Source organism: Pecten maximus, chromosome 4 (assembly GCF_902652985.1).
Source record: "Pecten maximus chromosome 4, xPecMax1.1, whole genome shotgun sequence".
NCBI lineage: Eukaryota > Metazoa > Mollusca > Bivalvia > Pectinida > Pectinidae > Pecten > Pecten maximus.
In genome coordinates, this window is record NC_047018.1 from 42,736,015 (window position 1) to 42,753,462 (window position 17,448).

Genomic DNA, 17,448 nt, shown 5'->3' on the forward strand with positions numbered 1-17,448 from the left:
TAGATATAGTAAAGTGCACATAAAGTCAATTAAAATATGAGAAATTAATTCTTTTTTCAACATTTATGGATTTTGGGGTGATAAGACTATATCAATATTGTCCATGTTTAATGACAAACATCAGCTATTTTTTCTCCAAATAATTGAAGATATTAATTACAAATTGACGGAACCTGTAAAATAGGATGCGCTTGAATTCTTCTCTTTTTTTTTTTTTAATTTGAAAAATGCATCAAAATGATTGTTTTTCTTCTTCTTGGCCGTTTGGTAAACATCCCGGTTTTTTAACACTAGCACTTGGAGCGAATTCATATACTTATCATAGTATTTATATACATATACATGTACTTATCATAGTATTTATATATATATACACGAGTCCGTGGGTTGGAATCGTGCCAAGTCAATATGGTTTGGAGAAAATATGTCCATTTTTCTCATTGAGAAATTGAAATTTTATTTTCGATTAACGTCTATAAACCTCTTGTATACATTTTCATTGTCCCTGCGGTTTCATTATAGAAAACATCAAGATTGTATTGAAGTGTATCGTAGAGTATTGTAGAGGAGTGGAAATAACAAGTCTGATTTTAATTACCAGTAGATTGATGCACTAGAAATGTTGATTTCATGTTTTGTGAAAATTGTAATGCGACTAATATTGCTGTGAATTCTTGACGTCATTTGTGTTTTGAATTACCAGTTCATTGTCATTACTACAGTTAATTAGCAGTTTGTTACCAACTCATATCGTTAGTAGTACGCAAATAGTGTTACCAGAGATCTGCCTTTGTAGGCTGTGTGCTATCAGTGATAATGATGTCATTATACAACCCATCAATACATATCTCTGACAGTTCAAATACAATGAGGGGTATTCAAGCGTTATCACAAGGTTTATAAAAGTCGCTAATTATGCCGAAATTCACAGGTAAAAGGACCAAGTTTGACGTCACATCTTTGCCTACTGATAATGTAACGAGATAATTTATTGAGGTTTTGCAATATACAGCGATACATCACTTTCTAAACACCCAGCCATGCATTTCATTAAAGTTGTGGAAATATTTCAATATTCTTAACAAGGTTTATAAAAAGCCGCTAATTATGCCGAAATTCACAGGTAAAAGGACCAAGTTTGACGTCACATCTTTGCCTACTGATAATGTAACGAGATAATTTATTGAGGTTTTGCAATATACAGCAATACATCACTTTCTAATCACCCAGCCATGCATTTCATTAAAGTTGTGGAAATATTTCAATATTCTTTTAACAATATGAAGCGTTACGTCATACTTTTTTGTGAAATTTTAACTTCCCATCATTGGTAAAGGACATTTTGAAGACAAAAGTTTTGTATTTAACATTGCACTGTGCTGGCAGGTCATAATTTTATTGAAATAAGATTTTGGCCACAAATTTGGTCCCACTTTGACAGACATAAGGACCTAAACAAAATTTAAAAAATAACCAAAATTCACAAGTTGAAGTCATATGATAATTTGATGACTGATAATTTGCATGAACATCCCAGCGAGATAAATCACCACTTTGTGTAGGCGAATTGGACCCCCACTACATCCCCTCCAATAGCTTTGTGGACTATATGAGTTATATTTAAAACAAAAATCGTTTTCATGTAATACATATTTTATTACTTATAATTCTTAACACATTTAAGCCAATGAAATTAATTACATATACAATATTCCACACACACTAGAATGATCCGATTCTTCTCAGATCGAACTGTAAAATGCTGTTGATCATAAGAGTAACATAACACATGTAAAATCAAAAATGATATGTACATTCCCCATACATTTCTTTACATATTAATGAGCATCTATATATATAATATTTCTATATAAAGTCTATCTTTTGTCATTTTGTGATCCACTTGAATATTGGTTATATAATTTAGGAAGCAACTGAGATATTCAATGATTTAAACAAAATCAACCCAGTAAAACCAAATTACATTGGAATACAACCTTTTTTTTTTAATCCAAAAAAAAAAATGTTAAATGAAAACAAGAAAAACACCAAACTTTCTTCATATACAAAGATAATGTATTACTGCTTGCTAAAATTCTGGGTGTTGTTTTGCTCAATCTCAAATATGAGGAAAATCTCATATACAAATGTACTTGGTAAGAAATGGCATTCCTAATGCATGTGTTCTGAAGAAATCTCAAATTGAAGAAAACTATAAGATGCTTAATCTAAGCAAGACTCACTGTCTAAAAAAAATCACAATATTTGAGCAAAATGAAAATTTTGACAATTTCTTGTAATCCTGTGACATCCATGTATACATGTATGTGGGTCCTGGTCCGCAATACGAAATGTATCTAAAAACAATTCTAACTTCAATCAAAGGTGATTAACATGCTCATAAATTAAACACCAAATATGACTTGCAATATGCATGTATCATTATCAATTTTTGATTAATGAGCATGTCGGACATCTTTGCTTCACCATATCACTCTAATAGTTCAGTCGAACTAGAAAACAAAGAATTAATGCATAAATGACTTCTATGTTATAGTTTTGGTAATGGAAAATCATTCTATAGAGTTATTAGAAATTTGACTGAAAATTAAGTATATACCTGTATTTTGAGTTCTACATTGATTAACTATTACCATAGATCACAGGGATTTGATACCAATTCCTCACCAATTGTCCATAAATAATATATTTGTAATGCATACCATATATGGAACATGGTTTGGGAATTTGTTTCAAGTCCCTGTGCCTTAATCGAGCCATTATAATTAATGCTACAACATCCAGACATGAACTTTGTACATTGCACAATAAAGAGTGATTTTGAGGATTTTGGTAGGCCAGACAATTTTGGTTTGTTTTTTATTAAAAAACTTCTAATTTTTGCTAAAATATAACACTCAACAATATCAAAGATTTTTATGGTAAGAAAATTAATTTATTCTTTAACTTACATCAATTAAAAAAAAAAAAAAAGTTTATCAATATTGATAAATATTCAAGCAGTAATGTCATATCTAAGCCTGTGCTTAGTCTACTGGTAAAATGATATTTCCAAGCTGTGGTGAATGTGAATAGCTATTTAAAATTTAATGAAAGGCTGTCCTGTGTATTCAGTCGATAACTTATCAGACAAAACTGAACAAAAAGAACTATACATAATAAAATCAGCTCAATGCCATATTTACCCTACTCTTTCTAGGTGCATGCTTCCATTTTTCATTGAACATAACAGTTATATAAATATACAATGTACATTGTATATATAATCATATACGTATATAATCACCCAATAACCATGAATCTAAATTAAACAAAAAATGCAAAAAGAATTACCTTAAAAGAGAATTCAATCTGATGGGACCATGTCAGCAATATATGTAAAGGTAATTTTTTAATCAATTTCTCAAGACTCGTTATTTTTTAATTGTAACAACCAATCAATCTGTTTACTAACTCCAAGTTCCAAATCACAAAAATTCAACTTTCAAGAGCCAAGGAAATTTCATATGGCAAATACGGTAAAAAGATAATGTTTGGTGTTAACAATGAGAAGTTAAAAGATAGGCTACCTCTATACCCTGTAGATTTCCAGAGCAAATATATAAATATATATCAGACATACAATATACTATGGTATCTCATAGCTTAACGTAAATTTCAATGTTCGGTACATATACTTGTGCCAAGGGGAAAAAATCCCAAACACCTTACGATTGTCACACAAATTCATTGTATCAATAAAATTCAGTAAAGACTTACTCATACATACCAACAACAATTAAACCATATGCTACCTAACATGGATTACTTCCAGAATTGAGGTCAATTTCAGGAGTTGAGGTTAATTTTAGACTGGCAGAGGGACACTCTAGAACTCCCCTAACCCATTGGATCTGTACCAATACAAAAATCCCTTATCCCTTTTGGCAGGGTGGAGGGTGGGGGTTGGAGGTTAACCCTTGAGCTTAGGTCGTGGGTTGGATTATCCTGACTTGGTAGTTAGGATTGAGGAATGATGAAGGAATGAAATAATTCAAGAAACCAAAGTACAACTTCTCGGTAAATTTTTTTTTCATCAAGGATAGACATTCAGACTTTTGAACCAAATGGCATTCTCAAGGATTTGGGATCAAGGTTAAATCAGCATGGTTATGTGAAATCTTTGGGGTGAACAATCTATCCCGAGCTTCTTTGTATTATTCTCCCTTGCTTCAGTTTGGGTACATGGATTTTAGTTATTTTTACATGGAAGATATATTATGAAGGGGCAGAAAATAGCTTTTTTCACTAGAGATATGTCGTAAATGCAACACAACTTTAAAATTATATCCATTTTCACCCATTCTTATTTCAGCTATCAACCGATTAAAACCATTTCTCATAAAAATCCATGTGAATTATCTTGATCAGGTAAATATTACGGTGTATGAAAGCTAGGCCACACATGCATTACATAACACAGCTTAACCTTTAGAAATAACCTACTTCTGCGTAATAAACATACCCTATCGTAATTAGAAATAACCTACCTGGTATGTCAGCGTAATTAATGTCCCTTAACGTAATTAGAAATAACGTACTTTAGCGTAATTAACGTACCCTAACGAAATTAGAAATAACCTACCTGGTATGTCAGCATAATTAATGTCCCTTAATGTACTTAGAACCTACTTCAGCGTAATTAACATACCCTAACGAAATTAGAAATAACCTACTTCAGCGTAATTAACATACCCTAACGTAATTAGAACCTACTTCAGCGTAATTAACGTACCCCAACGTAATAAGAAATAACCTAATTCAGTGTAATTAACATACCCTAATGTACTTTGAAATAACCTACTTTAGCATAATTGAAGTCCCTTAAAGCCACATACTCCCAAATAACCTAAAAATCTAGTTGCACACATGTATTAATGGCAATCCAAGATGCTCATTCACGCTCTCCTAACATCAAAATGACCACTGGCCTGGATGCTTGACCAGGTGAGTCCTTGAGACATCAGTGTATGAAAATAACTAGCCACATTCATTTTTATCGCAAGATTTGTCACAGAGCCGAGAACGAGGCTATAACAATTAATGTGCACTGCAAATAAACTACACATGGCCGTTGTTTACATATCGAGTATATGTGAACTTTGCCTAATAATGCTTTCATTTAAACATATTAACAGAATATTCGCGTAATAACTGAACAAAATAAACAAACATACATCTAAATACTTAATCTTAAATTGTAGTAATATGCATACAACAAAACACCGATACAATTTTAAATCTGTGAAGTTGACAATGTTCAAAAGCTAGCCAGCAATCCAATAGACATCCGGCAAAATCAGAATTCTGAGTCTATTCCCCTTTCTTCTCTCGCTAACTTCCAACCAATCATTTCATTTCCTAAGAAAATACTCTGGTTTTGCCAATTCCAGTCACTTTTACGCTTCTTTTTGGCAGAATCTGTCTGTGTTTTGGCTGTTGCATTATGGGACTATTTCGCATAGAATTTCCCTCATACATTTTTGTTTTTTCATATATATACACATTTTCCTCCAGTTTTTGATTCGCGATAATTTGTTAGGTATATATTAAATCTGAAAACTGTAAAGAGCTCGAAATGTTAACATTTCTTTGGGAGTATGTGGCTTTAACATGTATACTTTAATGTACTTTTACTTCTGTAGCTTGCTATAGTATAAACTTCCAAATTTAAAAAAACAACCTTAGAGAGCCACGAATGGCTGTTAACTATATTTGTTGACCATTCAATAACCTACTTCCATTCAATCTAATTAAAATATAGATGGTCATTCTCACTACGTTACATGAACATCTAACAACATTCCATAAGGGGTCACGTTCTGATGACCTTTGAGATATGTATTTCACTTTTAGGGCGAATTGTCGATGTCATCGAAGCAAACCATTTCGTCACAACATGCATCTAGAGCAAACCATTTCGGCACAGCATGTAGATATATGCTTTCTGGGACGAAATGACTTGAAACAAACTAACAGATAATGCAAGCTATGTACTGTTGTAATGCTAGTTCGGACATATAAAATTCACTTCCAAGATTCTGGAAGTAGCCATTTGATTGGCTAATCCAAAAGGTCACCCCGACGTGACCCCTTATGGGATGTTGTTAGATGTTCATGTAACGTAGTGAGAATGACCATCTATATTTTAATTAAATTGACTTCCATTCCACAGTTAATGTATCGTCTAAACTTCGAGAGTTACACCTTTTTGATATAGTAAGAGTATAGATATTTCAACCTCTGGGTCACAAAATGTGGTAAAACCCTCGGCAGAGCCTCGGGTTTTACCACATTTTGTGACCCCTCGGGTGGAATATCCCTATCCTACATAACCACATATGATAGAGTCTTATAATATACACTGACATATGAATCAGTAACACATAATCTGATGTCGAAATCTCATTTAATATCCAAAGTCAAAAAAGATTAGACCCTTTTTTCAGTGTTTTCCTTAAAAAACTTTTCTTTACAACAGATCCATTGATTTTGTTTTCCATAATGACAGATCTATGATCGTTATAGGGGCTAATATTTTTTCTATAAATACTAATTACCAGAAGCAAATGCCTGTGCTCAGTATAACTTTACATCATATATTTTTTTTACAATAGCCAATACAATACCATTCATCAAAGCCATACTTCATCTATTTCACAGAATGTTTGATAAAACTAAATCGTCCCATACAATCCACAATGGCTAAACTGTCAGTAGTGTGTTTTGGCAATAAAATCTAGCATCTAGCAAGACGGTCAACTTTAGTTGTAATACTTCAATATAGCTATACATTATAAATACATAACACTTGTGTGCTGTTCAGAGAGAACTTCTATAATTGAATTGTCACACAACCATGGAATGCACGAGTCTCTGTCATTGACTTGCCCACAGTCCACGTATCGGTTGTGGTGTCGTAACACTCAACTATGCTGCTGGGGCGCGAGTCGACGATGCCCCCTGTGATATAAATCTTATCACCAAGGACTGTGGCCCCACTGTGCTTGTGAGCATAGTGAGTGTCTGCAAGACTCTGGAATGTGCGTCTGCTAGGATCTAGTGCTATCATTTTCTTCAAGTCCTCCCATATAATATAGAATATTCCATTTATGACAAGAATTTTGGCAAATTGAATTGGTTCTGGCAGGATAAACTGTTCTCCAGGTGAGCGAAGTTCACCATTCTCTGAGCACTTGTAGCTGTCCATGGTGTCGACCTTTGCCCCGCCCTCTTGACCTCCACCTTGTAAACCACCAACCTCCACCAATATGTCCCCAAACAACACCACCTGTGACTGTTTTCGTGGAAATGAGGAGCGTCCCACAACACTCCAAGTATTGAGGATGGAATCGTAACACTCTATATGGTCAAGGTCAACCTGTGAGTTAAAGGCATCATAGGTCACGCCACCAAAAACGTACAGACGATCGTCAAGTGCCTCGGAAGCGTGTCGGGCACGAGGCTTCGTCATGGGTTCTATCTCCGTCCAAGTCCGTTTGACACTGTCAAACTTCCAGCAGTTTTTTATGATTCTGGCATCAAGGATACCGCCAGTCACAACAATGCAGTTTGACACTGCACATACACTAAACCATGACACAGCTTTTGGGAAATCAGGTAAGTCAGACCACCTGTCTTTCTGAGGGTCATACATCTCCACCTTACGTGTTACGTAGCTATTCCACCCACTGACTACTACCATCTTCTCCTTAGCAACGGTGGACGGTCGAGGATGAACCTGGCTGTTCTGCATGCTGCGTCGTCGTCGGCCATGTTGGTCGTGAATAGACTCATGCTGCTCTTGTGCCTCCTTCACCAGTAACATACATTTCTCACAACTTTGAATCAGAGGGTCCTGTTCTATCAGTTTCAGTCGGCTCATATCGACAATAGGTAGACGCACAAATTCCAGTATCTGAAACATCAAGTACTTCCTGTCATCAAGGTCATAATGAAGCCATCGCATTATTGCCTCGTATACGGTTTCCTCTGTCCTAACATCTATCCAGTCACTAGATACATACACTTTCAGTCTCTCTACACTTAATTCCAGAAATTCCTCAAACTCCACAACTGCACTGAAGTTTTCCAATGCAAACTTGTGAGAATCTTCTTGAAGCCTTTTACAAGAATGTAGCATTGCAAAATTCTCAATACCCAGGCAATTCGATTCGAAAAGTTGACATTTCAGGAACTCACAGCACGCTTCAATGATAGCAGGGTAGTTGAAAAGACTGCCAGCAGCCAGTAGCTCTTGGGCATTATCGGTTGTAATTTCCACACGTCCCGTGTACACATAATCAAGGATTCTCTTAAGGATCCAAGGGGAAACTTCATTAATGGACACTACAGTCTCAAGACCCTCGCGAAGGTCACTGGTGAACATGGCCTTGAAGTAGGGGCTACTGGCAGCCAGTACATTTCTATGGCAGGGAAACTCCTCTTGTCCAACACAGATGGACGCATCAGTGAACACACGTTCACTGCGCAGTGTATTTATGCGACGGAGGATGTCCAAACCATAGTCTGGGTCTTGTAGAACCAGAGTGTTTTGATCGGTAGAGTTGGACATCCATGTCAATGTGCCACTTTGTAGCTCTGACACATCCATAGTCGCCAAGCTCCTGAGAGAAATTGTCACAAATCTGCCTGTCTCTCACTATTAATGGAATCTGCATAATCTTGGCCACAGGTTTTGCCAGACCACTAATTACAGTGTCAAGCTGGCGACCAATGCAACCCCTTCTCAGTAACCTGCTGGGCTAACTCAATCTGCAAAGAAAAAACGAGCAATATAATCTATAATCCTGTCCTAAACGCAGGGCTGTATATTAACGGCCAAAGATAAAAAATATGTATAGATCTATCAGAGAATTAATCCTTGTATTCAGTCAGCCATACAGTCTTCCATATTAGCTTTGATGTTATTATACAGTTGGAGCAGCAAGTGTCGATATATATATAGGAACAAAAATCTGGTCTGTCAGGATATTACCCAGTATCAGTGTCAACCCCTACATATTCTATAGGTAATTAAATATCAAGCTGTCAAGGCAGAATCATAAATCAATAAATCTGTTAAATTATCATCACCACCAATAAAATTTATCTGAATACAGGAACAAGTCTGCCTTCAGTAATATCGGAACAAGCTTGCGATCAGTAATATCACTATATAGCATTTATCTGAATACAGGAACAAGTCTGCCTTCAGTTATATCACTATAAAACATTTATCTGAATATAGGAACAAGCTTGCCTTCAGTAATATCACATTTTACATTTATCTGAACACAGGAACAACCTTGCCTTCAGTAATATCGAAACAAGTTTGCGATCAGTAATATCACTATATAACATTTATTTGAATACAGGAACAAGCTTGCGATCAGTAATATCACTAAATAACATTTATCTGAATACAGTAACAAGCTGCCTTCAGTAATATCACATTTTACATTTATCTGAACACAGGAACAAGCTTGCCTTCAGTAATATCACTATATAACATTTATTTGAATACAGGAACAAGCTTGCGATCAGTAATATCACTAAATAACATTTATCTGAATACAGGAACAAGGCTGCCTTCAGTAATATCACTATATAACATTTATTTGAATACAGGAACAAGCTTGTCTTCAGTAATATCACATCTTACATTTATCTGAACACAGGAACAAGCTTGCCTTCAGCTATATCGGAACAAGCTTATAATCAGTAATATCACTATATAACATTTATTTGAATACAGGAACAAGTCTGCCTTCAGTAATATCACTATAACATTTATTTGAATACAGGAACAAGTCTGCCTTCAGTAATATCACATTATAATATTTATCTGAATACAGCAATGTCTCAAAATTTCAATCATAATTACATAACATCAAACACTGAATAATATTTTTCTACATATAAATATTCATCTGAATATTGCAATAGTCTTCCTATATAAAATTCTAAACCTCAAAACATTGCTCAGTAAATGTAAATTTATTTAAATTAATCTTTAAACCTCATTTACATTAATATATAACATTCAGTAAACCAGAACCAAGGTAATACATCCTTTCAAACATATAGATGATACACAAGTCATTACAGACCAAAAATATTTACTGCAGAAAATCAAACTCACCAGGCTTCTATAATATAAATCTACTTAAGCCGAGTCTCAATTCACCAGTTTTTACTTAGAATCCGATTTATCTAGATGGCGTCAGTTTTGACAGCCAAACACTCATATCAGTAAAAATCAGCAGTAGAAGATATATTTCTCAGACGGTATTTTGCTTTAAACCAGGGCAATACCATTTAAAACAAAATCAATTAAATTGTGTAAGTATGTGTTTTGGCACAGTGACTTTAATAAGTGTTTCAACTTTTTAAAAGCGTAGAAGATCAGGTAAAATAAATCTATAATAAAATATATATACACACAGCTCAGACCTGCAGATTAAAAGCTTTACAGTTCTAATACCTACCTAATATGTATTTGTTTGTATACATGTGTAGCACTTACACTATTAACTTTTTAAGGGCACACTAAAAATTACAAGTGTTTCCTGTCACAGGTATGTGTGACAAACCATAGCTTGAATTATAACAAGGCAAAGCCTTGTAAGATACTTGTTTTTTTGTTTTGTTTTTTATTTTTACTCTTTTATGAATGAAGAGATCAAAGATTGGCGTCCACCGATGAATTATCATTATAGGTCCTATGAAAAAGTCTTCAATCTTTTCTATATTTTTTCCATCTTTTTCCTCTTCCTCATTTGATAACATGGAAAACCTACATATGTAACATGGAAAACCTACATATGTGACATGGAAAACCTACATATGAAGTCTAAGAAAGATCTAAGAACTTTCTGACATACCAGGTATATCAAAAAGACAGTTGGGTCCCCCACCACCAGTTGTGAAACTAATCACTCCAAAAACTCATATGATGAATTGTAATAAATAAGGTGTATCCAAACTCCAAGTATGAAGTTCCAGTGACAGGAAACTCTAAGTATGAGGTTCCAGTGACAAGTAGAGTAGGAGATAGAGTAAGTATAAACTTTTTCTTTGGTGTTGGCCAAAGGTCAAAATATAGGTCAGGGTTATACTTTTTGGGTTCATTTGGTTTATTTTTGTTTAACGTCCTATTAACAGCCAGGGCCATTTAAGGATGTGCCTGGTTTTGGAGGTGGAGGACAGCCGGAGTACCCACGGGGGTTCAGAATTCGTTAGCCCGAGGTGGAGGGTCAGTGTCAGGACACCTTATCCACTCGGCCACAGCTCCCCTTTCAAAATCACAAAACAAGAAATGGTACTAAGGTTAATTTGACAATGATAGTCTATTACCTTGATATCCGGGGCCCTTCAAAATATGATTTATATTAATCAATGCTTTAACTATTTAATTATCAAGTCTCTTGATGGTACAGCTTGATTTTGGTGCCCACCATTGAATTATCTTAATTAGGTCTATGTAAGATGACACTGATGCTTTCACTAGCTACTTTTATCTTTCTTGTTTTCCCCTAGTCTTAATCGTTTGAAAGCATGTGGAACCTTCGAAAAATCATTCAAGAACTCTCAGAGAAATAACAACATCAATCAATTTAAGATGGCCAACTATCAAACATTTTGTTTTCCTGATCAGAGCTGTATATTACAACCCAAGATAGAAAATCTGTATGGCTCTATCAGAGTATTAATCAAAATCCAAGATGGCCACCTGTTGGCCATCTTGATTTCTCAATGAGACTCAAAATTATATGGACACAACTAGGGACCAAGGGAACCTATATATCTGAAGAAATAGAAATATCCCTTCCCATCTATTCAAGAAATAGCAATAACAATCTTCAACTTTCAAAATCCATATGGCCTGGAAGGGTCTGTATGACACTGTTATAATGTTCTCACCAGTACTGGGTCAGTTTAACATCATCCGAGTAACTTATGACCAGTACTGGGTCTGTATGACACTGTCAGAGTATTCTGACCAGTACTGGGCCTGTATGACACTGTCCGAGTATTCTGACCAGCACTGGGTCTGTATGACACTGTCCGAGTATTCTGACCAGTACTGGGTCTGCATAACACTGTGAGTGCATTTCTGACATTAGTACTGAAGTCTGTATGACACTGTTATAATGTTCTCACCAGTACTGGGTCAGTTTAACATCATCCGAGTAACTTCTGACCAGTACTGGTCTGTATGACACTGTCAGAGTATTCTGACCAGTACTGGGCCTGTATGACACTGTCCGAGTATTCTGACCAGCACTGGGTCTGTATGACACTGTCCGAGTATTCTGACCAGTACTGGGTCTGCATAACACTGTGAGTGCATTTCTGACATTAGTACTGATTCTGTATTTAACACAGTTCAAATGTTCTGACCAGTACTGGGTCATTGTAAGTGTTGGAACATTATGACCAGTACTGGGTCTGTATGACACTGTCAGAGTATTCTGACCAGTACTGGGTCTGTATGACACTGTCAGAGTATTCTGACCAGTACTGGGTCTGTATGACACTGTCAGAGTATTCTGACCAGTACTGGGTCTGTATGACACTGTCAGAGTATTCTGACCAGTACTGGGTCTGTATGACACTGTGGGAGTATTCTGACCAGTACTGGGTCTGTATGACACTGTCCGATTATTCTGACCAGTACTGGGTCTGTATGACACTGTCAGAGTATTCTGACCAGTACTGGGTCTGTATGACACTGTCAGAGTATTCTGACCAGTACTGGGTCTGTATGACACTGTCAGAGTATTCTGACCAGTACTGGGTCTGTATGACACTGTCAGAGTATTCTGACCAGTACTGGGTCATTATAAGTGTTGGAACATTCTGACCAGTACTGGGTCTGTATGACACTGTCCGAGTATTCTGACCAGTACTGGGTCATTGTAAGTGTTGGAACATTATGACCAGTACTGGGTCTGTATGACACTGCGAGTGTCCAGCTGACCAGTACTGGGTCATTGTAAGTGTTGGAACATTCTGACCAGTACTGGGTCTGTATGACACTGCCAGTGTTCAGCTGACCAGTACTAGGTCATTGTAAGTGTTGGAACATTCTGACCAGTACTGGGTCTGTATGACACTGCCAGTGTTCAGCTGACCAGTACTGGGTCTGTATGACACTGTCAGAGTATTCTGACCAGTACTGGGTCTGTATGACACTGCGAGTGTTCAGCTGACCAGTGCTGGGTCATTATAAGTGTTGGAACATTCTGACCAGTACTGGGTCTGTATGACACTGTCCGAGTATTCTGACCAGTACTGAGTCTGTATGACACTGCGAGTGTTCTGACCAGTACTGGATCTGTATGACACTGTCAGAGTATTCTGACCAGTACTGGGTCTGTATGACACTGCAAGTATTCTGACCAGTACTGGGTCTGTATGACACTGTCAGAGTATTCTGACCAGTACTGGGACTGTATGACACTGCAAGTATTCTGACCAGTACTGGGTCTGTATGACACTGTCGGAGTATTCTGACTAGTACTGGGTCTGTATGACACTGTCGGAGTATTCTGACCAGTACTGGGTCTGTATGACACTGTCAGAATATTCTGACCAGTACTGGGTCTGTATGACACTGTCAAGAGTATTCTGACCAGTGCTGGGTCTGTATGACACTGTCCGAGTATTCTGACCAGTGCTGGGTCTGTATGACACTGCCAGATTATTCTGACCAGTACTGGGTCTGTATAAATCTGTTTAAGTATTCTGACCAGTACTGGGTCTGTATGACATTGTGCGAGTATTCTGACCAGTGCTGGGTCATTGTAAGTGTTGGAACATTCTGACCAGTGCTGGGTCTGTATGACACTGTCAGAGTATTCTGACCAGTACTGGGTCTGTATGACACTGCGAGTGTTCAGCTGACCAGTACTGGGTCATTATAAGTGTTGGAACATTCTGACCAGTACTGGGTCTGTATGACACTGTCCGAGTATTCTGACCAGCACTGGGTCTGCATAACACTGTGAGTGCACTTCTGACAATCAGTACTGATTCTGTATTTAACACAGTTCAAATGTTCTGACCAGTACTGGGTCATTGTAAGTGTTGGAACATTATGACCAGTACTGGGTCTGTATGACACTGCGAGTGTTCAGCTGACCAGTACTGGGTCATTGTAAGTGTTGGAACATTCTGACCAGTACTGGGTCTGTATGACACTGCCAGTGTTCAGCTGACCAGTACTGGGTCATTGTAAGTGTTGGAACATTCTGACCAGTACTGGGTCTGTATGACACTGCGAGTGTTCAGCTGACCAGTACTGGGTCATTGTAAGTGTTGGAACATTCTGACCAGTACTGGGTCTGTATGACACTGCGAGTGTTCAGCTGACCAGTACTAGGTCATTGTAAGTGTTGGAACATTCTGACCAGTACTGGGTCTGTATGACACTGCGAGTGTTCAGCTGACCAGTACTGGGTCTGTATGACACTGTCAGAGTATTCTGACCAGTACTGGGTCTGTATGACACTGCGAGTGTTCAGCTGACCAGTACTGGGTCATTATAAGTGTTGGAACATTCTGACCAGTACTGGGTCTGTATGACACTGTCCGAGTATTCTGACCAGTACTGAGTCTGTATGACACTGCGAGTGTTCTGACCAGTACTGGATCTGTATGACACTGTCAGAGTATTCTGACCAGTACTGGGTCTGTATGACACTGTCGGAGTATTCTGACCAGTACTGGGTCTGTATGACACTGTCAGAATATTCTGACCAGTACTGGGTCTGTATGACACTGTCAAGAGTATTCTGACCAGTGCTGGGTCTGTATGACACTGTCCGAGTATTCTGACCAGTGCTGGGTCTGTATGACACTGCCAGATTATTCTGACCAGTACTGGGTCTGTATAAATCTGTTTAAGTATTCTGACCAGTACTGTGTCTGTATGACACTGTGCGAGTATTCTGACCAGTGCTGGGTCTGTATGACACTGTCTGAGTATTCTGACCAGTACTGGGTCTGTATGACACTGTCGGAGTATTCTGACCAGTACTGGGTCTGTATGACACTACAAGTGTTCTCCGACGAGTACTGGGAAGTTCTGTACCTCATAAACAATGCAATTGACTATATGCACGTACAGTATGTATGTGGTGTGGTGCTATCTGCTTCCCACCAAAAAAAATGTCAACTAATCACTGTCACTGTTCGGAGGTCAAGACCGGTGCTTGTTATTGATAAATGCTAACCAGTATTATAAGTGTGCCAACATTATATTTCTGAGGACCTCTGACTAGTAAATGAAAACGCTATCTGTGCAACTTTTCCATGAAACGTTTTGTAAGGAATCTCCACTTCATGTCATCAACAGTTTTTGTGTTTATCTATGATGCAATAAAGCCGTCAATATCAAAATCATTGAATCATTGTCTGACAAGTCATTACATGGATCATGAATATTTATACATAGTGGGGACAACGTAATAGTTTCCAATACCATGACAGATCTAGATTCAGTACATAGCAGTTGTCAAAAGTTCGACAAGACTATGACATATCGAAGGGATTCCTGGTGACATCAGCAAAATATCACATGACACAAAGCATACATAGATTTTAGGAAAAAGTAGTTTGGGCAATAGTTCAAAATCTCCAATTAAACGCCCGAAAAGTCATATACAACTAGTTGTATATCAATCTATTTATGCAACTGTCAGCACATTTACACAATGGTCCAAGAGCGGAATATTACAGTGTATTGTGGCAGAAATATTCTGTTCAATATAGGTTTTGTAGCATGTTGAATAAAAAATGCCCATGACTAGCATTATCACAAGACATATTTCATGATGTCAACAAAAAAGCCTTTTGAACTTTGATATGACCCTGAATACCACTTCATGCCCGAGGGACCAGGAAAATTAATTGGCCTCCTGCATTTCACTGCAAATTATCGTCAGATGTGACAAGTATCAACCCACTGCCAGACCGCAGACCTATTTTCTATCACTGCGATATAAAAGAAACTACTTGACTCACCATTTTCACTTTTCTCTCTCGTCAGCTCTTAGTGTTTGTGTCTCCTATATAGAACCTATCTTATATGACCTTTGCTACGATGTTGTGCATTTAATCATAATTCATTCTTCACTTCATTCAGGGATCGAACCAGTGACCTTCATCTATCTAGTCTACCACTCTGTATAGTATCTATCGATTGCAAGCAGCTAAAGGGAAATTCTGGGGATAAAGGGAAAATATTCTTAAGCTAGAAAGTGACCCTATTTCTATGAAACCTGCCACATACAAAATATAAGAACGCAAATCAAGTGACTGGCTTAGAGTGTCAACCATTTGATCATTCAATGATTATGAGTCATATCCATCTGTTCACAAATTCCGAGATCTGAGAGTTTATTCTATATATTATGAACTCTATATTGGACTTCACAATATAAATTACTATATAACCGACGTTATCGCTAGTAGGCTAATACAGTAATACTACAGGTATGTGTGCAAGCAAACTGTATGTGTGCTAGTTTCGGTATTACGTGTGTTCTCATGTACAACGTTTGATGACACGCCTTTTTCTACGGAATTGGACAGCCATTGAACAATGCCCTATCACACACAGACAAATGCACCAATTTGCACCAGTAATTCTCTCTCAGAGTTCCCAAAATATCGACTGACCAATGTTGCAACATATGACCAAAAGGCGAAGAGGCTGTCACAAAAAATAGGCTCAGTAAAACACCATATTGGTGCCATTTTTGTAACAAAACAGACGATTAATCAGACATTTTCCACACACAACATATATATTTACCTGCTTGTCGATATACTACTTGCGCACTAGTTCCATTTCCAACAAGCTTGCAGTTAGCTTGATTCGGATACGAGTGAATTTTACAAGGCATGCTCACCATGTACACACATTGTGCTGAGCTACTGACGTCATTGTGACGTGTAAGGATTTCCCCTAGTCTGAGGTCACGCGTACGGGGTCAAATTTTTATGGCTATTTTCAGAGTGGAGAGTGAAATAGAAAAAGCGCGTGATTTCCTAGAAAACCACGTGAAATTAAGCTTAGCAGTTCACAAAAAAAGTAGATTCGTATATCTAGATAAAATTTAAGAGAATGAGTGTCTAAATAGATAGTCGATCAGATCTGATGGATACGTCTCTGATAGATAGGCCTAACAGTGTTAGAAAATACGTGCAGTTGCTGGCACATGGAGATTTTCGTGTAAAAAAGAGTAACGTTAATACAATTTAAAACACAAGAAGTTAAAATTATCATAATTTGATTTGAAATGTTCTTTAACATAACAGACCTATCAAAATTAGCAAACGTTTTTATTCTAATTAGGCTAATATAGCGAGAACTCG

The 17,448-nt window shown here is 37.2% G+C and overlaps 1 protein-coding gene and 1 long non-coding RNA gene across 2 annotated transcripts; both read right to left on the reverse strand.

The window, feature by feature from the left end:
- Positions 1-1,635: 1,635 nt before the first annotated feature.
- Positions 1,636-6,306, reverse strand: LOC117326144. The gene is made up of 2 exons (XR_004532429.1): positions 4,733-6,306; positions 1,636-4,688 (listed from the first exon to the last, which is right to left on the reverse strand). It is a non-coding gene; the product is annotated as an uncharacterized LOC117326144 (long non-coding RNA).
- Positions 6,307-6,372: 66 nt separating this feature from the next.
- On the reverse strand, positions 6,373-17,006 carry LOC117326145 (kelch-like protein 21). Its single transcript, XM_033882778.1, has 2 exons — positions 16,886-17,006; positions 6,373-8,835 (listed from the first exon to the last, which is right to left on the reverse strand). The coding sequence occupies exon 2, from the start codon at positions 8,672-8,674 to the stop codon at positions 6,896-6,898; it is 1,779 nt and encodes a 592-aa protein (XP_033738669.1). The 5' UTR covers positions 8,675-8,835; positions 16,886-17,006; the 3' UTR covers positions 6,373-6,895.
- Between the last annotated feature and the right edge of the window lie 442 nt (positions 17,007-17,448).